The sequence below is a fragment of the Urocitellus parryii genome, chromosome 9 (assembly GCF_045843805.1).
Source record: "Urocitellus parryii isolate mUroPar1 chromosome 9, mUroPar1.hap1, whole genome shotgun sequence".
Taxonomy (NCBI): domain Eukaryota; kingdom Metazoa; phylum Chordata; class Mammalia; order Rodentia; family Sciuridae; genus Urocitellus; species Urocitellus parryii.
In genome coordinates this window covers 88,482,152-88,506,867 of record NC_135539.1, presented here as the reverse complement: position 1 = coordinate 88,506,867, position 24,716 = coordinate 88,482,152, and the positions used below count along the sequence as shown (strand labels likewise).

The following is a 24,716-nucleotide window of genomic DNA, read 5'->3' as shown; positions in this document are numbered from 1 at the left end:
CTTGAGGGACACCAGCAGGGTCTGGAAGCCCAACATCAAGGTGAGTTTCAGACAATCTGCACAGCTACTACAAGAATATAGGGAAGAAACTGTAATATTTTAGATCCACACTGCAAGAAAGGAAGACACATAGACAACATGAAAAAACAAGAGAGGAAAGTGCCCCAAACAAACCAGGACACTATAATAATAGAACCCATGGACAGCAGAGTTGATGAAATGTCAGAGAAGGAGTTCAGAAGTTTCATAATTAAAATAATCTGTGATTAAAGAATGACCTAAATGAGCAAATACAAGCAAAAACTGATCACTCCAACAATGAGACAAGAGAGCAAATACAGGTAGCAAAAGATTACTTCAAGAGAGAGATAGAGACTCTGGGAAAAAAACAAACAAACAGAAAGCATAACCAACAGACTAGATTACTTGGAAGAAAGAACATCAGATAATGAAGACAAAGTATACAATCAGGAAAATAAAGTTGATCACACAGTGGAGAAAGTTAGAAACCATGAACAGAAAAGGGACAGCATCAAAAGACCAAATATAAGAGTTATTGGAATAGAAGAAGGCACAGAGTTCAAACCAAAGGAATGCACAATTCCTTCAATGAGATAATATCAGAAAAATTCCCAAGCATGAAGAACGAATTGGAAAACCAAATACAAGAGGCTTACAGGACACCAAAATCACAACACATATACACCAAGTCATATTATGATGAAAATGCCTAGCATACAGAATAAGGATAGAATCTTAAAAGCTGCAAGAGAGAGGAATGAGATCACATATAGGGGGAGATCAATTTGTATCTCAGCAGATTTTTCAACCCAGACTCTCAAAGCCAGGATATCATGGAACAATGTATAACAAGCTCTGAAAGAAAATGCATGCCAACCAAGAATCTTATATCCAGCAAAACTAAGCTTTAGATCTGATGCTGAAATAAAGACCTTCTGTGATAAACAAAAGATAAAAGAATTTACAACTAGAAAGCCGGCACTAGAGAACATCCTCAGCAAAATATTCCAAGAAGAGGAAATGAAAAACAATGATGAAAATCAGCAGAAGGAGGGATTACACTAAAGGAAAATCTAATCAGAGAAGAAACCAAGTCACATTAAATACCAAAAATAAACAAAAATGGTTGGGAATACAAATCATGTCTTAATAATAACCCTGAATGTTAATGGCCTAACCTCACCAATCAAAAGACATAGACAAGCAATTGGATCAAAAAAAAAAAAAAAACAACACTATGCTGCCTCTAAGAGACTCATCTTATAGAAAAAGACATTCAGAGACTGAAGGTGAAGTGTTGGGAAAAATCATACCACTCACATAGACTGCGGAAGCAAGCAGGGGTTTCCATCAATATATCAAATAAAGTAGACTTCAAACTAAAGTCAACCAAAAAGGATAAAGATGGACACTATATACTGCTCAAGGGAACCATACACCAACAAGACTTAACAATCATAAATATATATGCCCCAAACAATGGTGCAGCTACGTTCATCAAACAAACTCTTCTCAAGTTCAAGAGTCAAATAGACCACAGCAAAATAATTTTGGGTGACTTTAAGACACCTTTTTTCATCACTAATTAGATCTTCCAAACAAAAGCTAAGCAAAGAAACTGTAGAACTCAATAATACAATCAATAACTTAGACTTAACTGACATATATAGAATATTTCATCCTTCAATGAGAGAATATACTTTATTCTCAGGAGCACATGGATCCTTGTCTAAAACAGACTATATACTATGCCACAAAGCAATCCTTAGCAAGTATAAAAAAGTAGAGATATGATCCTGCATTCTATCAGATCATAATGGAATGAGATTAGATATCAATTATAAAGTAAGAAATAAAATCCACTCCAACACCTGGAGACTAAATAATATGCTACTGAATGAACAATGAGTTGCAGAAGATATCAAGGAGGAGATTAAAAAATTTTTACAGGTGAATGAGAACACAGATACAACATATCAAAATCTTTGAGATACTATGAAAGCAGTTCTAAGAGGAAAGCTCATTGCATAAAGTTCATTACTTAAAAGAAGAAAAAGTCAACAAACAAATGACTTAATATTACATCTCAAAGCCCCAGAAAAAGAACAAATCAACACCAAAAGCAGCAGAAGACAGGTAATAATTAAAATCAGAGCTGAAATCAATGAAATTGAAACAAAAGAAACAATTGAAAAAATTGACAGAACAAAAAAATATAAAAAGTTGTTTTTTTGAAAAACTAAATAAAATTGAAAGACCCTTAGCCATGCTAATGAAGAGAAGGAGAGAGAAAACTCAAATCACTAACATACATGTTGAGAAAGGGAATATCACAACAGATACTACAGAAATACAGAAGATAATTAGAAATTATTTTGAAAACTTGTCCTCTAATAAAATAGAAAATATTGAAGGCATTGACAAATTTCTAGAGTCATATAATTTGCCCAAATTGAATCAGGATGAAATACACAATTTAAACAGATCAATTTCAAGTGATGAAATAGCAGACACCACCAAAAGTCTACCAACCAAGAAAAGCCCAGGACCCAATGGATACACAGCCGAGTTCTACAAGACCTTTAAAGAAGAACTAATGCCAATACTCTCCAATTTATTTCAGGAAATAGAAAAAGAGGCAGCAACTCCAAACTCATTCTATGAGGCCAATATCACCCTGATCCCCAAACCAGGCAATGACACATCATAAAAAGAAAACTTCAGACCAATATCTCTAATGAACATAGATGCAAAAATTCTCAATAAAATTCTGGCAAATCGAATATAAAAACATATCAAAAAGATTGTGCACCATGATCATGTGGGATTCATCCCAGCAATGCAAGTTTGGTTCAACATATGGAAATCAATAAATGTAATTCATCACATCAATAGACTTAAAAGATAAGATTCATGTGATCATCTCAATAGATGCAGAAAAAGCACTTGACAAAATACAGCACCCCTTCATGTTCAAAGCAAAAACTAGGGATAACAGGAATATATCTCAACATCATAAAGGCTATCTATGCTAAGCCCCAGGCCAACATCATTCTAAAAATGGAGAAAAATTGAAGACATTCCCTTCTAAAAAGTGAAACAAGAGAGGGATGCCTTCTTTCACCACTTCTATTCAACATAATTCTTGGTCTCTATTTTCTTTTGGGGGGGGGGGCTGAACTGAGGGGCACTCAGCCACTGAGCCACATCCCCAGTCCTATTTTAGACTTTTGCATTTTAAACTTAGAACTATGTTCCAGTTAGAGTTAGTTTTTTATGAAATGAGTGAAGTCTGTGTCTAGATTCTTCTTGCTTCTAGATGTCCACTTGTTCTAGCACCATTTGTCAGAAGTATATCTGTGCTCTATTGAATTGCCTTTGCTTCTTTGTCAAAGATCAGCTGACTCTTTTTGTGTGGGGCTGTTCCTGGGTTCTCTGTTCTGTTTCACCAATCTAGTTGCATATGCATTTGCCAGTGCCACACTGTCTTGATATCAATAGCTCTATAGTAATTCTTCAAGTCAGGTAATGTCAGCCCTATGACTTTGATCTTCTCCTTCAGTATTGTGTTGTGAAGTCTAAGTCTTTTGCATAAGTTTTATATAAACTTTAGCATAAGTTTTTTGAGATCCACAAAATAATTTACTGGGTCTTTGATTGAAATACCATTGAAAATATAGACCAAGAAAGGTATGGTGGTGCATGCCTGTAATACCAGCGGCTCAGGAGGCTGAGACAGGAGAATCGTGATTTCAAAGTCAGCCTTCCGCAATGGCGAGGTGCTAAGCAACTCAGTGAGACCCTGTCTCTAAATAAAATACAAAATAGGACTGGGGATGTGGCTCAGTGGCTGAGTGCCCCTCAGTTCAGCCCCCCCAAAAGAAAATAGAGACCAGGATGTTAAAAATTGACATCTTAGTGAGATTGAGTTTTCCTGTATCTGATCACAAAATATCTCTCCATTTATATTTGATGTAGTTCATCAAAGTTTTACAGTTTTCCTCATTCAAATCTTGCATTTATTTTGTTAAATTATATCTAGGTATTTTGTTCTTTTAAATGCTACTGTCAATAGTATTATATTTTTAATTTCAAATTCCAATTATTCTTTATTGTGATATTGAAAAAAGTGGCTAACTTTTGTATGTTAACTTTATACTGTGCAAACTTGCTTTAATTGATTATTAATTCTAAGAGTTTTTTGGTTAATGCTTTTGGATTTTCTCCATAGAGAAGTATATCATTTGTGAACAGTTTTATTTCTTCTTTCCAATCAGTAGGCATTCTTTCTTTCTTTCCTTTTTTATTTTTATTTTTTATTGTCCTATTCCATTAACTAGAGTGTACAGATGTTGAAAAGAAGTGAAGAGAAGGACTATCCTTGCCTTATTCCTGGTCTTTGTAAGAAAGCTTCTAGTTTCTTGCCATTAACTAACATTAAGTAGAATTTTAGTTAGCTGTAGGGTCTTGGTAGATGACATTTATCAAATTGAAAATATTCCTTCTATTGCTACCTTGCTGAGAGTTTATATCCTGGTGTTGGATTTTGTCAAGTTCTTCTTCTGCATTTATTATACGACCACGTAATTGTAATTTTTCTTTGTGACCTATTGACATTATGGATTACATTAATTGATTTTTGAAGTTGACCTGGCTTTGTATACCTGAGATAAATCCAACTTGGTCATTGTCTCAGTCAGCTTGGGCTGCTATAACAAAGTACTATAGATGAGTGGCATAAACAACAAACACTTATTTCTCACAGTTTTTGGAAACTTAAGAATCCAAAATTCAAGTGTTAACATTGCCATGTTCTGGTGAAGTCCCTTTTCCAAGTTGTAGATAGCTGTTGTCTCCTTGTATACTTATTTGGCAGGAAGAGAACTTGGGAGCTCCCTGGACTCTATTTTATAAGGGCACTAATCTCATTGGTGAGTATTTTATCTTCATGATTTAAATTACCTTCTTAAGGTAGAATTTAAAAATATGAATTTCAAAGGAAACAAACATTCATCTGTAATAGTCATAATGTGTAATTCTTTTTCTACCTTTTTGGATTTGATTCACCATTTTTTAGGATTTTTTGCCTTCATGTTCGGGAGAGATATTTGTTGTTAGCCTTATTTTCTCATAATGTCTGTCTGGTTTGGGTATTAGGGTACATTGGCCTTATAGAATTAGTTCAGAAGTATTCCTTCTGCTTCCATTCTCTGTAAGAGATTGAAGGGAATAGATAAAATTTCTCTTAAACATTTGATAAAATTCATCAGTGAATCCATTGAGCTTGGTGTTTTCTGTGAAAAGTCAATTAATTTTTTCTTATATAAAATCAATTTTATTTTTATTTGTTCTTTTTAATTATACAGGACAATAGAATGTATTTTGATATATCACATATACATGAAGAATAACTTCCCATTTTTGTGGTTGTACATGATGCAGAGTTACACTGGTTATATATTCATATATAAGCATAGGAAAATTTTGTCAGATTCATTCTATTCTTTCCTATTCCCAATCCCCCATCCTTCCCCCAACTCCTCCCTGTCCAATCTGGTGAACTTCCATTCCCCACCCTATTATGAGTTAGCATCTGCATATCAAAGAGAATATTCGGGCATTTGTTTTTTGGGGGGATTGGCTTCTTTCACTTAGCATGATAGTCTCTTCTTCCATCCATTTACTGGAAAATGCCATAATTCCATTCTTCTTTATGGCTAAGTAATATTCCATTGTGAAATATGTACCACATTTTCTTTATTCATTTATCTATTGAAGGGAACCTTAGTTCCATAGCTTAGCTATTGTGAATTGAGCTGCTATGAACATTGATGTGACTGCATCACTGTAGTATATTGATTTTAAGTCCTGTGAGTAAAGACTGATGAGTGGAATAACTGAGTTGAATGATGGTTCCATTCCAAATTTTCTGAGGAATCTCCATACTGCTTTCCAGAGTGGTTGTACCAATTTGCACCTACCAAATCCTTGCCAACATTATTGTTACTTATATTCTTTATAATTGCCATCTGACTAGAGTGAGATGGAATCTCAGTGTGGTTTTAATTTGCATTTCTCTAATTGCTAGTGATGATGAACATTTTTTCCATATATTTATTGACCAATCATATTTCTTCTGTGAAGTGTCTTTAATTCCATTTCTTTAGTAGATATGGCCTTTTTAGATGGTCTGTTTCTTCTTTTGTGTTTTGGTAGATGGTATCTTTCAAAGAATTGGTACATTTCATCTAAGTTTTCAAATTTGTAGGCATAAAGTTATTCATAATGTTCCTTTATTATCTGTTTAACACCTCTGAGATCTGAAGCAAAGTTTCTCCCTTTCATTTCTGATATTAGTAATTTGTGCCCTATCTTTTTTCTAAGACTGGCTTATTGATTTTATTTATATTTTCATGATACTAGCTATTGTTTTTTTGTTGGTTTTCTCTATTGATTTCCTGTTTTCAATTTCATTCATTTCTGCTCTACATTTTATTATTCCTAACTTTCTCCTTACTTGGATTTCATTTACTTTGTCTTTCTACTTTCCCAAGTTGAAAGCTTAGCTGACTAATTTCAGATCTTTATTTCTTCTAACATATGCACTCAACACCAAAAATTTCCCTCTTAAGAACTGATTTCTCAATATTGCATGAATTTGTTACATTTTAATTTTCATTTAGTTCAAAACATATTTTAATTTCTCTTCATATTTCTTTAACATGCATTATTCAGAAATGTGTTGTGTAATCTCCACATAATTTGGGATTTTCCATAATCCTTATGTTATAGATTTTAGCTTAATTCTGTATAATCTTCATAGTGAATAATAAATGATTCCTATTTTCTTAAATTTGTTTAAGTATGTTTTATACCCAGAATGTAGTCTATTTTGGTGACTATTTCATATGAGCATAAGAATGTGTTCTCCTGTCATTGGATGAAGTAGTCTATAGATGCTCATTTTCTTCAGTTGAGTTCAACGGTGTACACTGACTTTCTGCCTACTAGATCTGCTCATTTTTTTTTTTTATAAACAAGTGGTGAAGTCTCCAACTAGAATAAAAAATGGATTCATTTATTTGTCCTTGAAGTTCTATCAGTCTTTTTCTCATGTAGTTTGATGCTCTGAGTTATTAGGTGCATACACACTAAAAATTGTTATGTTTTGTAGGAGAATTGACCATCCTAATTGCTAGTTCCTTTCCTTTTCCCTAAAATTTTTTTCTGATTAATAATATGACATATTTATACTTTCTTTGTCTCCTCCTCTCTTTTTCTCCTCCTTTTCCTTCTCCTTTCCTCCTTTTCCTTCTCCTTTCTCCTCCTCCTCCTCCTCTTTCTCCTTCTCCTTTTTCTTTCTCTCCTTTTCCTTCTCATTCCTTTTTCAACTACTTTTAGAGATTGCCCTAGAATTTATAATATACATTTACAACTAATCTGAACTAAACTTTCAAATAACACAAAACAAAATCATGAGTAATGTGATAGCTTATAGTTAAAAGATACTATTAATTCTTACCCTTGTTTATTGCTTTATTATTTTACTTACATATACGCATACATAATATGCACATACATCTACACAGGATCAAAGATGCCATTAATATTATTTTGAACAGTCTGTTATTTGTTGGATCATTTACAAATAAGAAAAATAAGTTATTTCATCTTTATTTTTTCTTTCTTTGATTCTTTTTAAGGTAAAAATAAATATCTCACATATATGATTTTCCTTCTCTTTGAAGAACTTCTCTTAATATTTCTTGCAAGACAAACCTACTGACAATAAATTCCTTCAATTTTTACTTGTCTTGAAAAAGTTTTATTTTTCTTCTGCCCTTTTGAAGAGTAATTTGTAGGGTGCAGAATTCTAGACTGGTTTTTAATTTCCTTTTTTTTTTCTCCAACACTAAATATTTCACATTACTCTCATGCTTACAGAGTATCTTAAAAGTCAGATGTAATTATTTTCTATAGATGTGTGTGTGTGTGTGTGTGTGGTATTTATTGTTCCTGTTTTCAGAGATTCCAGAGTTCATTTTTTTTGTTTGTTTGTTTGTTTGTTTTGTCTTATATTCATTTGGGAAAATCCTCAATGAATGTCACTTCAAATATTTCTTCTCTCCTTTTCCCCTTTTTTTTCTGCATGCCCATTATAAATGTTCCACTTCCGCAGTTACACCACAGTTCTTGGGTATGCTCTTTACTTTTCTGTCTTGGAAGAAGTTTCTACTCACATATCCTCAAACACATAGATCCTTCCTTCCTTCCTTCCTTCCTTCCTTCCTTCCTTCCTTCCTTCCTTCCTTTCTTTTTTTGTACTAGGGATTGAACCTAAGGGCACACATAACCTAATTTAAGCCACATCCCCAGCCCTTTTCATTGTTTATTTTGAGACAGAGTCTCACTAGATTTGTTTACAGCCTTGCTAAATTGCTGAGGCTGGCCTATAATCTCAGCCTCCCGTGTGCCACGGTGCCTGGCTCATAGATTCTTTCCTAACCATGTGTAGTCTTCTAATGAGCCTATCAAAGGTATTTTTTAATTTTTGCTATTGTTTTGATCTCTAGTGTTTCTTTTTGGTTCTTTCATAGAATGTCTATCTTTCGGCTTACATTACACATCTGTTTTTGCCTGTTGTTTACTTTATCCGTCACAGCCTTTCGCATGTTAATCCTAGTAGTTTTAAATTCCCAGTATGATAATTCTAATACCTCTGCCATATTTTCTGTCTTTTAGTATGCCTTTGAATTTTTTCTTGAATGTCAGCCATGATAACAGAGGTAAAAAAAAAGAATTGCTGCAAATAGGGCTTTAGTAATATGGTGGTAAGCTATGGGAAAGACTATGTGCCCCTTAGTCTTAAAATCAGGAGTCAGTCCTTTAGTGAGTCTACATCTCTGAACTGTGAACTTCACAGGGCTTCTCCTTTTGCCCTTAGTTGGGGTTGGATGGCTAGAGTGAATTGAAATTGAATATTTCCCTTCTCTCAGGTTGGTTAGTCTCTGAAAAAAAACCCTGAAGTTTAGGACTTGGTAATATAGTTTCTCAGGAAAGTAGGCCTTGTTAAGAACAGAATACTCTGGTATATTTCAATAATTCCCTTTTTCTTCTCCCTGCCAGAAGCCTGAGAGGATTTTTCTCTAATTTTTACTTGAGAACTTGGTGAGCTCTTGGAGACAAAATCTACACAATGTAGGGTGCTCTCCCTGTGCCTGGGCCCTTGGGTTTTAACATTCACAGTAACCCATGCTGAGCCTCCAGGAATTTGTTGCTGAAAGTTTAGGTCATTCTACTTTGGTATCAGGTGCCCTGGATGTTTCTGCATATGAATTTCAGTTCAGTATATTGTGATTCTCACTATCTACCTACCCGTCTCCCCAATTTGAAGGAAGCAGAATTACCCTGTGACCTCACATATCTGACGTATCTAAGAAAAACAACTATTGATTTTTCCTTTTTTTCACTTTTTAAAAAAATTTGTTTTTAGGATGGAATGACAACTTCCAAACTCCTTTTTGTCATACTGGGAACCAGAAGTCTTGATATATTTTTCTAAGAATCTTTCATGGGGTATAATTCACGTGCCATAAAACTCACCATGTATAAGTGTCTAATGATACATTTATGTATTCAATGATACATTTATATAACCATCACCACTACAAGTTTTAGAACACTCAGTTTCATCAGTCTCTGTGCCCATTTGGTATCCCTGCTCCTACCACCGGCTCCTAGGCAACCACTGTTCTGCCTCTATATATTTGCCCTTTTGTACATTTCATATAAATGGAATCATAAAATATGCAAGGGTTTTTGTCCAGCTTTTGTCACTTAGCATAATGTTTTTGAAGTTTGTCTGCTGTAGCACAGATCTCAATGAATTTTTAAAGTTAAAAATTAAAATGCAATCACTGTTCTTTAGTTAATAACAAGCATTTAGCCAGATTGAAAATAAATCAGCCCATTATTCAAGTTCACCTTGCCATCTGGTGTATTATACACAAAATGTTATGGTTGTGCTATGTATGGCCAATACAAACTACTGGTTAGTTTAAACAATAATTTTAAAAGTATGAAGTTTGATTAACAGACCAACATTTTTCAAATTTAGTTATAGATGTAGTTGTATTGATCTATTGCAGTAGATCACAGTGATAAATGACAAATGAGCAAAACTGCTGTGAAGAGAACACGTCATATTCAGATTTGCTTGAGCAACTTCAATTTCCTCCTGAAAAATCTGATTAACCTTGTCAAGCAAATGGAATATTTAACATCTAATTTTTTGGAAAACAAGTTTGAAAGTTCCAAGACTGTGATGTTTTATCATGATAAAAATTTTGAAAGCCACAAAATGTTCACTTATATAAACCATGTACTTACAAATTGTCCTCAAGTCTCTTCAAGGATTCCAAAACTAATGAATGAACACTATCTAAGGAGCAGGATCCAAAGCAATTTAGGGATGGGATATATCTAATTTTCATAACCCAGTCATTATGTAGCTTCCTTTTAACACTGGGAATGCAAAAAGAGGGTAGAGTAATATGTTAGATACACAAACACATTTCAATTGAGCATTTAATTTGAGTAACTGAATTGCAACTCTGAGCCATGCTAAGAATACAGTTCTATGGGTTATGCCACTTTTAACTAACTAAAATTTCCTACTTTAGCCTATTTAAAATGAAAAAAAAATTAAGCCATAAACTCAGAACTAAAGGAACAATTTGGAAAGATCTCAGTCTCTAATTGGCAATATCATCCTTACTTCACTGAAAAAATTCTGATCATCCAAGTGGTGCAGTACATTTCATATTGGTTTATGGCTTATGAATCAATTCAGCTGAAAAATACATCTGTATTTTCCATTAATTTTCACAATTGGAGAAGTGGAAAATTTGAAATCCCAACCATTGGTGAAGGAGAGGCTAGAATACCCATTCAATTTCTTGTTCAAGGATTGTCCTTCGTTGCTTCACAGAGCATTTGAGTGGAAGGCTTAAAATCAGAAGTCTAAATCTCTGCCTCAAACATGTTGTCTTAACCAGGAATAAGCTATCCTTAGGTGTTATAGTTATTCACATGTAATGATTTGTATCCTCATTCACGTATATTAACGACCTACTTATCCCAGGTATCAAGGACATAAAGTGATGATGAAGATGAAATTCTTCTCACCATGTTGCTTAGATTCTAGTTGAACAGACATGTTTACAACTCAAGGTATAAAAGCTCTACAATATGGGATTAAGAAGAGGAGAGAGATACTTCTTTTTCTGTGCCAGATTTTGTTTAATTCTGAACTCAGGGTGCTGGCTATTTCTCTCCTTATTTTGTGTATTAGTGTTTGCTACCTATGTCCCCACCCATTCGACATGAATGAATTCTTGTAGATGTCAACCACAAGAAAGCTTTTTTGATGACTCTAGAACTTAACTATCTTAAGCCTTAATATTTTTCATTCTGTCAAGTTTCAGGAACTCTTGGTATGGGAAACTGTCTCAACATTCAGCCTATATATACATCTGAGTTTTGAAAGATTTAGATAATCTACGCTTAGATTGTCTACATGTAAATAATGATCCACAAGAACCAGTGTGAATTATCATTCATTTAACTGTACCCAGATTCCTCAAATTCCCCAGATTCCCAAATTTCATTTCTGATTATGCCTAATGGAAATAGGAACTGAAGAATGGGTCATGGGTTTTCTGACAAGTGGTATAGATCTCAGTAAAGATTCATGTCTCAGCTTACACTGCTCAGATATAAAGGGAAGAAAGTGGAACCAGTTTCTTAATGACTCTGTCATTCTTAGAGTTACAGCAATGGGGTTAGTCTTACAATGTCCATGTTTTTGAGTAGGGTAAATTGCACATTCTAACCCTACAAATTAACCTTATTTGTTACTTATTTGTATAATCCCACATTTTAAATTTTTTTCAATTATAAAAGAAAGATGTTTGGGCTGGGATTGGGGCTCAGCGGTAGAGCATTTGCCTCACATGTGTTCAATTCTCAGCACTGCATATAAATAAATCAAGAAAATAAAGGTTCATCAACAACTAAAAAATATATATTTTTTTTTAAAAAAAGATGTTTTATAAAAAAAATTAGGAAGCAAAAAACAAACCAGAAAACAAAAATCATATCTCTGAAGTATCATAGAGACTCATTGTTAATATTTTGGATAATCACACTTAATATTTGTCTAAATAAAAATACATATTCATGAACACAGATATGCAATGTATTTACAAAACTGGATTGATGCATTCATAGATAATTTTTGTGTGTGTGGGTATGATGCTGGATATTGACTGCAGGAGTTTTCTTATATTTTAGTTATAGATGGACACAATATCTTTATTTGTTTATTTGTTTATTTTTTTATGTGGTGCTGAGAGCCGAACCCAGTGCCTCACATGTGCAAAGCAGGCACTCTGCCACTGAGCCACAACCCCAGCCCCCAATTTTTTTTTCTTTTTCTTTTCTTTCTTTTCTTTTCTTTTTTTTTTTTTTTTGTGGCGCTGAGGATTGAACCCAGGGCCTTGTGCATGCAGGGCAAGCACTCTACTAACTGAGCTATATCCCCAGCTGACCCCAGGAGTTTTCACATACAATGCAATCACTCTACTATTGAGCCACAACTTAAGTCCCAGATAAATTGTTTTTTCACTTAATATTACATCATAAACATTTTTCAAAATATAATTTAATGGGTACATGGCATTCTTGAATATGGTTATCCCATGATGTAGTGGACATCTTTGATACCATAAAAGCTTTTGGGAGTCTGACAAAAAAAATGTATCTTATACATAAATTTATTACATACATATGAACATTTTATTAAAAATATAAATGTTCATTTATATAAATTATATTATATCTGAATTATTTATGAAAATTAATAATTTAATTAATCATTTCCCTATAATAGACATGAGACAATTTAATGTTAGAAATTATGCTGTGAAAACTATATTGATATTCTGAACTCCCAGGAATTTCAGGTCCCAATGTATAAATGTTTATTAGGCATTTGATATATCCTTTCCAACTGCTTTCTGGAAAATTTGATCTAATTCACACCTCCCCATTTTTAATAGTTTCTAATTTAAAATGAAAAAAATGAATCAGATTTTAAGTTGTACTCACTTGATGAAAAAGGAAATGCAAATTTTAATTCAAAATTTAACTTTTTCTACTAATAAAAGTAATATATGCCCTACTCAAAAACATGGACATTGTAATTGTAAGGAAGATAATAATAATCACCATTATCTTACTAGTTGGTGATAACTGTTAGCATTTTAGTATGAAAATCACTTTGAAGTGTTTATTGACCATTTATTTGTAAGATGTGTGCATATGCATGAATTATCTGTTCATATCCTTTGTTCATTCTCTTGGGGAATTTTTGTTTTTAATTGAATTTTAAGACACATTAAAGAACGTTGACTTATTGTCTATAATATTTATGGCAGAATTTATTTGTTTTTATTTACCTTTTAAAAGGATATTTTTTATGTCTTTGAGGTTTTATTTGGTAGCCAAGTCTATCAAACCTTTTCTTTAAATTCTAAGTTAATTGCTTTATGTTTAGAATCTTCTTTGAAGAGCTAGTAAAAAGTCATACATGTACATATAATTCAATTTCTATAAATATATCTTTTCTAGATTTAAATTTTTAATTTAACTCTTCAATCCATTCAAGTATCTGTAAGTTTTAGTTGCCAGAAGCACTTAAAATAGGAATTTCACATCATTACCCTAGTACATGTATGAAGACACAAATTTGTGTATGACCAGAGAAATGAAAAATTGTGCTCCTTTTGTGAACTAGGAACTGAAATGCATTCTGCTGTCATGTGTAACAAATTAATTAATTATTTTTTTAAACAGGGAATTTGAATGGTTAATTTTCCTGTTTTCTCCTCTATTATATTGGAAGATTCTTGAGCCAAGAAATGCTTTTTGTTCAGCTTTGAATCTCAAATCTCTTTTATGGGGCCGGCATCTTATTTTCACTATATGTGTATGTGCGTATAATTGAACAATGACTACAATTATTAAAACAAATGGACTACTTGTTACCTTTTAAAGTTCTTTGAGTCCAAGACCTGAGTTTGTAATTTCTTTTTGGTTTTTGCCTGCTTTAGTCCAAAGTCATCACTGTTAATTGTGAATCTGTTCACAAAACCACCATCATCTCCTAGAAGGATGTCATCCCGGCAGAGCTGGTCAGGCAGAGATGCCACACACACACACAGAAGGCAGTGATCCATGGGCTTTATGACATAGTAGTTCTCCTATAGACAAACGAATGCTTTTAATGAGCATTAGTATTAATAAATTCTAATAGGGCTGGGAGAATATGTGAACATGTGCTTAGCATGCATAAGACACTGTTCAATCCCCAGCACCCCCCCCCAAAAAAATTCCTATTATCCTTAGTATTTGATAAGTTTTATTTTCTGATATTTTTCATCTTAAATTCTCCCACACTGATAAAAGAATTTGAAAGAAAAAAAAAAGTTCACCAAATAGAAGTTAAGGAACACTCATCATGATGCTTTTGGGTGTTTTTGTGGAGGTACCTGTGTCTCATAATGATATTTTATTATGTATTACTGTGAAGAGTCTTCTCCTGGATTTGTAAGGAAATATTAACAAGAAGTATAAAAAGGTTCAGTAAAATGTCATACATGTACATATAATTCTATTTCTATAAATATATCTTTTCTTGATTTAAATGTTTTATTTAACTCTTCAATTCATTCAAGTATCTGTAAGTTTTAGTGGCCAGAAGCACTTAAAAAAAGAGTGAAAACAGGACCCTGGGTTGCAGACCATTGACATAAAACTGGGAGTAAAAACAGAAAAACTAAATATCAAAGTTCCATGTATTTTATAAGGAGTTATCGGGAGAAGAAAATATCCTAACATTCAAGTTGATCCAGAAATAATCAACAAACATTAGTTAAGCTGACTTTGAACTATCCAATAGGTTCACTAATCTAGGCTATGATTGCTCTTCCAGAGAACTCTCTAAGAGAGAAGAAAAGAAATTTAAATTTTTGTTATTTGTTCCATCTTCTTTAGAATGAATGAGAGTGGAACATGTTCAGAGGCTCCTTCAGCCATTAAACAAACAAATATTTACTGGACACCTGTGTGCCAAGAATTATTCTAGGCATGGGGTGTACAGTGATGAATAGAACAAAGTTTCTGACTTTGTGGAGCTGGCAGGCTAGTAGGAAGACAGCAGAGTACAACAGAGCACGCAACAGGACTTGCACCTAAGGAAATGAATTATAGCGCTGCACACAGCGTGAATAGCCCACTATAAGTTCCAGGGTCAGAAAAATGACCTTTGATTTAGGACCAGAATTGATGGAGAGAAAGGTAAAGAAGAGGTTGAGAGGAAGGAGCCCTTGAAGAAGATTAATGCCAAAAAAGTAGAAAGGCAAGAAACTGTGGAACCTTGTCCTGGCCAAGACAGTGGGAGATGATGTGCCGGATGCAAGGATTTTTGCCTTCAGAGAGTAAGAAGCGGGGGGGGGCGTGTTTCCAGTTAAATCTATGTATGGAAGGGCTTGAATTTGAAAAAGAACAAGTCATAGACTTAGTTTACTCAGGAAAGTAAAAGCAAGTCCATCTGCTGACAGGGAGGGGGACTGAGAAAATAATGAAATTTTGGAATACTTGTGAGGAATGGTTGAGTGAGTTGACAAAGGACAAGAACAAGATCAGACAGTGGCTGCTGAGAGCTATGTCTGTAGACCCTGAGTTGCAAATGATGCCAAATAATGTGGTTTGTGCTTTTCCACAGCAATGCTTAGCTCCTGTGAATGGACAGAGAATATGTAACATTTATCCACATTGATAGGCAGACACTAAAGAGAGTGGAGGGCGAAGATGACCAGCCCAGATGATCTTCCTAGTGGCACAGGCAGAAATAAAAGAGAAGTGTGAGAAGAAGTGAAGTCTGGAGAAGAAACTTTCAAAAGGGACTGGAAACTTCTATGGGTTTCAAAAAGAGTGAAAACAGGAAAGCTCAAAGGACCCAAGTCCAGGGTACTAAAGTTCAGGATTTCAGAAATTAACAAAGTTAGGTCTATAACTTGGAGAGAGTGACATACTATGTGACAAAGCACACTAAGCAACCAGCAGCCTTTTATTTTATTTTTAAATTTTTTTACAGTTGTAGATGGACAGCATGACTTTATTTGTTTAGTTGTTTTTTTTTTTTTATGCATTGTTAAGGAAGGAACCCAGCGTATCATACATGCTAGGCAAGGGCTCTGCCACTGAGCTACAGCCCCTGCCCCAGCCTTCTGGCATCAGTAGTTGGTTACAATAGCAGGACAAATCACACAAAATAGTTTAGTATCTCCCTGAAGCTAGGAACATGTAAGGAACGGAAGAAGATTAAATAACTACTTCATCTTCCATGTCCTTCAGAGTCAGCCTGAACCATGAAAAAAAAAAATTTTATAGTCCTAATGCTCAGCAATCTTACTTCTCCCTGAGCCCCTATTGTAGTTGCATCTTTTTACTGTAGAATTTGATGTCCTTTTATGTTATACATTGTGTTTATTCATGAGGTCCTTCAAGACTGAGTGGTTTTTGAAGGCAGAGAACATGTTCATTACTTCTAAATGTCTGCAAATTGCTCAGTCACAAAAGAGCTGCTTCATTAGACTTTTTTCCAGAATTAGGCAATTTGATTTTTGTAATTTTTTTTAACCTAATGAAGCTGGACTGGAGAGAAAAGTGTTGGAAAGCATAACCAGAAAAATAATGCTTAGATTAAGAGAATGGGCATACAAGAGGAAAGGAATTACCCTCTCCTCAAAACCAAAACTAGGCAAAAACCCCTGAATTAAATATGCACTTAATGGGAAGAACATTTCCTTTTAATCACAGAATGTGAATACGGAACTTAATCTGAGAGGTTATTAAGTCCTCTGATTTTGTATATGAGGAAGGTGACCTTCACTACGGAAACTATGTTGTTCATATCCTCACCAATACAAATTGACATTCTCGTTTCTTTTGAGTATTTCTCTTGGCACAGTACCTGGCTGTTCCCTTGAGCTTTATAATCCCAGACAATGATAGTCCTTTCTGTAGTGGCAACAATTCGTTTCAGCTGGGAGAGGTAATCGCATCCTGTAATCCAGGAAGTATCCTGATAGAAAAGCACAGAATGAGGGGTCATAATGCAATTCCTCCTGTGACATGGTGGTAGATATTAAAGAGTAAGTTATTGATGTTTAAAAAACCCAGTTTGTAGAGAAGCCATCAGCTGGAGAGTGATTCAGCTAGTGTAGGTGCTGCTCCTGGAAGAACACTGCAGCTGAAAGAGCTGCCAATTTTTGCGCTATTCACTTTTTTTTTTGAGACTTCTTCACAGTGAGCACAGGGAGCTAGATTTGGGGCACTGATTACACAGGTTCTCTCGCCCTGGTGCATGCTCAGACTATTAACTAGTGATCACTGGACAATGATAAGCTGAGGACAAGATGTTTGTCTTGTGTTTTGCCAAAAGTCACCAAGCTAGCATAGCTGGAATCTGTAATATCAACACCAACACCCCGGGGAACAGAAGCAATAGTTTCCATTTACGAATGCCTGGTGTGCCAGAAACTGCTCCATGAGTTTCAAATGTGCCCTTGAATTCTGTAAAACCTGTTAGGAATTCTAATGGGCTTATCCCACTTAAGAAATGGAAGCTCAGAGGTTTAAAGGAATGGAATCTCAGAGGTTTAAAGAGAATCCATACTCCTTTGCCACACAGCATAGCACCCTGCTTCCATAGTTCGGTGCATTCATTCAGAGCTTTTCCCTGTCTCTAATAAACCTATAGTAGGATTCAGAAAGCAAATCACTGTAGTTTTATATCTGCTGAAGATTACTGTTCAGTTCACTGATAAGGATTAAATAATTACAAAATTGCACTAGAATTTTGATGTTATTTTTAAATTTAAAATAAAGTGCTCTCTAATTATTTCCACTGGCTGCCTCCTTGTTTTTATAATTTGCATTGTATCATTTTTTATATCCTTCCATAGTAGGTGCTCAGAAAAACTCAGGAGAACCTCTTAAATTGAAATTTCCAGGGAGTAATCAGCTTCCAAGCAATTCTCTGCAGATAAGGAAGCAAGACCTGAGTTGTCTTTGTTATTTTTCCAGGTTTAGGGTTTTTCAATTTTAATTTTTTTGGTACTGGGGATTTAACCCATGGGTTTATCACTTAATCACTGAGATGCATTCCCCGCCCTTTTTTAGATTTAATTTGGAGACAGGGTCACACTGAGTTGCTTAAAGCCTCTCTAAATTGCTGAGGCTGGCTTTGAACTCATCCTCCTGCCTCAGCCTCCAGAGTAGCTGGGATTACAGGAATGCACCACCACACTCGACTCCAGGTTTAGTTTTGATCCTAGTCAAAAAACAATCTATAAAACATAGTCACAGGGCTGGGGATTTGGCTCAAGCGGTAGCGCGCTCGCCTGGCATGCGTGCGACCCGGGTTCGATCCTCAGCACCACATACCAACAAAGATGTTGTGTCCGCCGAGAACTAAAAAATAAATATTAAAAATTCTCTCTCTCTCTCTCTCTCTCTCTCTCTCTCTCTCTCCTCTCTCACTCTCTCTTAAAAAAAAAAAAAAACATAGTCACAGCCTGTTCAGGTACTTCACTGCGATTTTGATTAATTATGAAGGATTCATCATTATAGCCCTAATTGGACTTTATTAGAAATTTTTAAAATGTACTTACTGTAACGCTGGTGCTGGTCTGAACTCTCATCTGTGAATAAAGAAAGAGAATAATGAAACCTAGTTGGCCCTACAATTAGGAATGAGAATGCTGTCTATGAAAACACAGTCTCCTTGGATTAATCTCACTTATTTTATCTGCCATGAGTTACCTCTCTGTTTGACCTTGAATAATGTAGCTCAGTTTGCATTGAGCTAGGCTTATACTTCTTTGGCTTGTCCTTAGGCCTGGTGACTGTCCTCTTAAGAGTCTTACATTTGACTAGTTATTTTGTTCCTTCTATCTGCAATCTACCTCACATTCTTATTTATTTAGAGCAACGTTTGATACCAAAAGTTGGAAATGTAAATTCTAACAGCAATGACAAGAGTAATTCAAATAATGCTAATGAGATCAATAGGAACATAGGGTTATATACAAGAATCTAGCACTGTTTGATTTGGAAGATCTCTCTCCAAGTTACTGAGAGACTTAGAGAACATTCTGTTGAGGGGACCTCCTTGTTTATTCAGTATCTGCAGAGTGAATATTATGCCCAGGGGCTGAGAATCATAGATTGGTTCCATACAGAGAAGTGGTAGATATAAGACTCCTCCATATCTTGGAGGGATGATAACCACTCCCAAGATGAGGACTTGGAGTTGAAGTATCTTAATGACCCAGGTTTTTTTTATTTGTTTGTTTTTGAGGGGGAGGAAATATCTAGGATATGGCTTCTCAGAAGGAGTAGATTATGTGAAATAGGAAAAGTGCGTCCTGGAGAGCTGTAAAGCTGTTTGTCATAGCCATCCAGAGACTTTCATCTGAGGAGTTAAAAAAGGATTTTCCAACCAGGGACTTATTTCTAGATGGAAAAAGAAAGTGCTGAAAGGAAACTGGTGAGCAGCAGAACAGAACCCCTGTGTTTTCCTCTTCTATTCATCTATATCCATCTTTAGTGGAAGTCACCTGCTTAAAGCTCTCTCACCTTTCTTAAATTCTCATAATCCTATGACTATCTTCTGAGCTTTTTAATTTTTTTTTTTAGTTGTAGTTGGACACAGTGTCTTAATTTTATTTATTTTTATGTGATGTTGAGGATTAAACCCAGTGCCTTTACACATTCGAGGAGAGCACTCTACTGCTGAGCCACAACCCCAGCCCTAGATATTCTGAGTTTTTAAAATCTAGCTTCGGTTTCAAGAATTTTTCTTAATGACATTTCCAGTCTATATCACCGAGAACATTCTTAACTATATTTGTTCTATTTCAGCTAGAGTCTAAATTATCAATTAACCTAATAAAAGATATTTGAAGCTACAGTCCAAATTATCATTTAACCTAATAAAGGATATTTGAAGCTATGAATGGCTAACTTTACTAAATTGTCCCCATAATCTATACCTCCAGATTACTTTCTTTGCACAATATACATCTTATTCATAAGGCATGTAACACTGGAAATATTTTTTATTCCTGGTGCATTTTATTCCGATTGCATTATCTTATAAGAAATTGATGTGAGAGTGTGTTTGTGAGTATGCATATGTGCACTTTTAAGCTTGTGTGTGCACTTTTGTGCATGTATGAAGCATCTCTGGAAATATGATAATGCCACCTTATTTCACATAGTCAGATCATTATTTTCCTCTTCAATTGTTTTTTAGATACCTTCTTCATTCTGTTTTTGAGAAAATAAAGGAGAAATGAGAGGGAAAAATGCACAAAGAAGGGCCTGGAGTTGTGGCTCAGCAGTAGAGCACTTGTCTCGCATGTGTGGGACGCTGGGTTCAATCCTCAGTACCAAATAAAAATGAATAAACCAAATAAAGGTATTGTGTCCACCTACAACTAAAAAAAAAGCATTAAAAATGCACAAAGAAAAAAAGAGATCACTTAATGTGTGCTTATAATGATGTTAAGCCCTTTGTGTATATTAAATCATCTAACTAACCAATACAACTACCAGAGCAGGGAAATATGGAGTACTGTGAACATCTGGCTTTGCACTAGGCTGGAACCCAGATTTCACACCCACTCCATATCCCCAGTGTACCAGCTTCAGGGCCCAGCTGGCCCCTTCCTCTGACAGAAGCTGACTGCCTGCGCTGGGAGTTGTGGCATACCCCTGCAATCTCAGCAGCTCAGGAGGTTGAAGCAGGAAGATTGTAACTTAGTGAAGTGTTGCTTCAAAATAAAAATGGCTGAGGATGTAGCTCAGTGATATGCCTAGTACTGCAAAAAACAAACAAACAAACAAAAAGTAGGAAGAGGAGGAGGAAAAGAAGAAGAGGAGGAAGACTCATCATCATCATATGGCTGATTGTGATTTCAATGTTTAAAAAAGTGCCTTGAGTTGAGCGTTACCGAAATATGAAAATTATTGTGAAAATTTTAGTCATATATTGATTATTTTAAATGTATTTTACTTGTATACAGCTTGTCACTAATTGGAAATCAATTAATAGATTTTTAAATATATTTAACACCAAAAATTCACCTTTTTTCATAGTTAAATGTTATATAGGATATATCATCATACATTCTTTTAAAATCTCTTTTATTTTAAAAATAGAAGTCTAAGATTTATAAATTTAGAAAGAAATAACATTGATAATAGCAATGCCTTTCATTTGTATAGTAATTTATCATTCATAAAGTACTTCTATGTTCACTATTTCATTTAATCTTCACTATAGTCCTCTGAGAAAAAGAACTGATTCTATTTCCCTCATTTTATAGAAACAAAAATATAATATAAAGATAAAAATTATTCTTTAAATTTCCTATGTTTAATAAAACAGAGGAGACAGAATTTGAGCCATTTTATTTCCTCAATGACCAAGGTTTTTGATGGGACTTTACTTGGTCAGGCAATGACAAAATTGATTGGCTTGGAAATGCTTCTGATCAACCTTTAATTGTGTTGATGCCACATGATTCAATATGACACCATGAGTAACCATGTCAAATGTAATTATCAAAACTTCAAAAATTGCCCAAGTGCTCCTTATGACTAAGTATTTGGCTTTATTTTTGGAATAACTCTAAAGTTTTGGGTTCTGTTTTACCTGAAACATTTGCATAATGCATAGACAAAGCCTAAAAGAGAAAAGAGGGATGGAGGGAAAAATCTAAGATTTCAAATTACCTGGCTGTTAAAGATAGTTATTAGGCCTTTCTGTGAAGCAGTTATTAATAAATCCAAATGAGGAACCTTGACAATGCACTTGATCACATCCCGTCTTCTACTACCTGTCAATAGCATAATATAAATTTCAATTTCCAGCACTGAAGATGCTAAAATTCATTTGTTAAATCAGTCTTAAAAAGAGAAAGAAAAGACAACAATGTTTTGCCAGGAAGTCCTAAATTACTTAAAAACTAAAATAGAATAAAACCATAAACCCCAGCAACTGTATCTTTTTAATTATCCTTAGAGATAGATCTAAATATATAGAGCTTCCCAACTAAATGTGGTGCATGAATTCACAGAGAAAATGTAAGATACACACCCACACACCATATATATATATATATATACCCTTATGTGTGCACATTTCACAGAGAATGAGTTTTCCAAACATCTTTTGAAATCACTTCTATTTTGAGATTTTTCACATCTCAGGAATCTTTTCTGTCACCATCATGATTTACAGAATAAAATTTACAGACTGGATATTCAATACTATTTCAGAAATTCTTGTATAAAAGAATGAAACTATTTCAGTGCTATTATTAAGTCTTTTTAAAAATTGTGTACGTTTTGGGGGAAAAAACAAACCAACTTCACATACTCTAGCATGTAGTTTCTATGGCCACATACTGAATGATAAAGCCATGTATATTGGACTCTTTTGGATGATTTAGCTTTTATAGTTGTTAAACTCTTAGGAAAGGCAAATGAACAAATCTCATGCTCCAGTGTTACCACATCATGCATGCATCCACAGAGAAGCCCCCACAGGGATGCAAATTGGTCATTGGGGGGTTGTAAATAAATTGTACTATTTCTATGTACAAAGCACAGGTGTACATATAGTATATAATCAGATATACATAGTAATTAATATCTAAGGTATTAAAAATGTCATGTAGCACAGTTGCTGGGGGAGAAAAGGATATTAGAGAAATCATTTTATAAACAGATTCCTTTAGGATCATTAATGAAAAAAAGATTGAAAAACACACTATTCCATGCCCCTATGATTCTCTCTGCTTCTACTCCTTCCCCAATGTAGACTATTTTCTACATAGAAGGCAAAAAAGCATTTAAAGAACAACTCATATCATGCCTCTTCTCTATTTACAGCTTTCTTATAGCTTTCCCTCTCACTTAGAAATAGACCTGAATATATAGAGCTCTCCAACTAAATGTGGTGTATTGTCCACAGATTCCTGTACATCTATCCTAATGTCCACTCTTGCCTCTTCAACCTCACTATCCGCTATTCTTGCCTTGTCACACCATTCCACTTCATATCTGCCTGAAATACATGCTCCTTGTTCTCTCTTTTTCCAAGTTTTTTACCCACTTCTCAGTGGGGGCTTCCCCAACCACCTTTCTGGCTCCCAACCCTAACCCAATTTCTTCTTCCTACATTCCTGTTTTATTTTTCTCTAAAATATGATTATTTTTTTTCTCCTCTGGCACTTATTGCCACCTGGCATACTGTATTTGTTACTTTGATTTTTCTGTTGTTCTCTGTCTCTCCCCATGATAATGTAATCTCTATGAGGTCAGGGACTTTGTATCTGTCACTGCTGTGTCCCTAGCACTTGAAGAGGTACCCAGTGCACCTTTGTGGATCTTAACACAGATTGGTTGAGGGATAAATGAACTACATCTGCCATCTAGAAAAATGCTTTCAAAGTTCTTACTAAGGATGTGCAACACTTCTCCTCTGCACTCCGACCCTTCCTCAGCTCAAGAGCAATGATGGCCAGAATAGTCCTTTTTCATCTGTTTATTTGGCAATAGTTCCCAGGGTAGAGGCTGGGCTAAGGAAGGGTAAAAGCCAAAAGTGGGCTTTGTTCACAAAGGACTGAAGTAAATCCAGGTGCTTTGGTAAAGGACCATTAGACTCAACCTGGACTACCCAGTTCATCTTTAAATATGTGATGGAATGCTAGAAGACAGTATATTCAAGGGTATATCTTTTCCTGAACTTCTCCCAACCTGGATGAAATAAAGGGTAAAAAATCCAAAATGTCAAAAGCAGAGAGGATTGGAAATCCCCAAATCCCAGGTTCAACTATGAAGCCCCATGTTAATTGTTAACTTTCTAAATGGATTAATATCTCTCTCCATGATTGGGCAAACTCAGTTTTGGACATGTCAGCAAACCTCCCTAAGATAATTGAGAGTAAAAGTATGGGGGCACTTCTAAACTGAAAACGTAATTTCAAGAATTAATTTTAGACACATGATTCCATTTGGTACTAGAGCATGCATTATTGAGCTCATTATTGAGCTGCTAATATAAAAAGGTTTAACTTGAGGTCTGAGCCTATTCAAGAATACTTATTTTTTTTTCACCTCACATACTTAATGTTGTTGGAGCAATGATATTTCAGTTTTATCTGCAAGTGTAGTTTCTTCCTACAACTTCATATGAAATTATCACTTCCAACCCCCAGTTATGAAAAAAATGAGCAAGAAAATAAAATGAAAGGTGATTCAATGGAAACAGTAGTTCCCAATACTTATGTATTGAAAAAAAATATTACAGCTCATACTAGAAGGTAAACTAAGAAATATCACCTGAAATAATAATTCGCTGTTTTCTAGACACAAGGAAAACCAAATTTTCTTCATCCATGTGGGAAGCAAGAGGATCATCTTCAGAGAAGTATCCAAAGATCTAAAAATCCCAAACAGCACATATAGACATGCATAATATTTTAGAATTAACT

General features: G+C 34.7%; 1 protein-coding gene across 2 annotated transcripts in view; it reads right to left on the bottom strand.

Moving 5' to 3' along the window:
• Wdr64 (WD repeat domain 64) overlaps positions 1–24,716 on the bottom strand; it is a 125,873-nt gene that overhangs the window by 80,883 nt on the left and 20,274 nt on the right. For both annotated transcript variants that reach the window (XM_026390771.2, XM_077802823.1), the window contains exons 3-8: positions 24,565–24,664; positions 21,952–22,055; positions 18,822–18,851; positions 17,120–17,230; positions 14,131–14,345; positions 10,411–10,545 (exon numbers count right to left, since the gene is read on the bottom strand). In XM_026390771.2, coding sequence (XP_026246556.1) covers positions 10,411–10,545; positions 14,131–14,345; positions 17,120–17,230; positions 18,822–18,851; positions 21,952–22,055; positions 24,565–24,664 — 695 coding nt within the window. The remainder of the gene's footprint in view (positions 1–10,410; positions 10,546–14,130; positions 14,346–17,119; positions 17,231–18,821; positions 18,852–21,951; positions 22,056–24,564; positions 24,665–24,716) is intronic.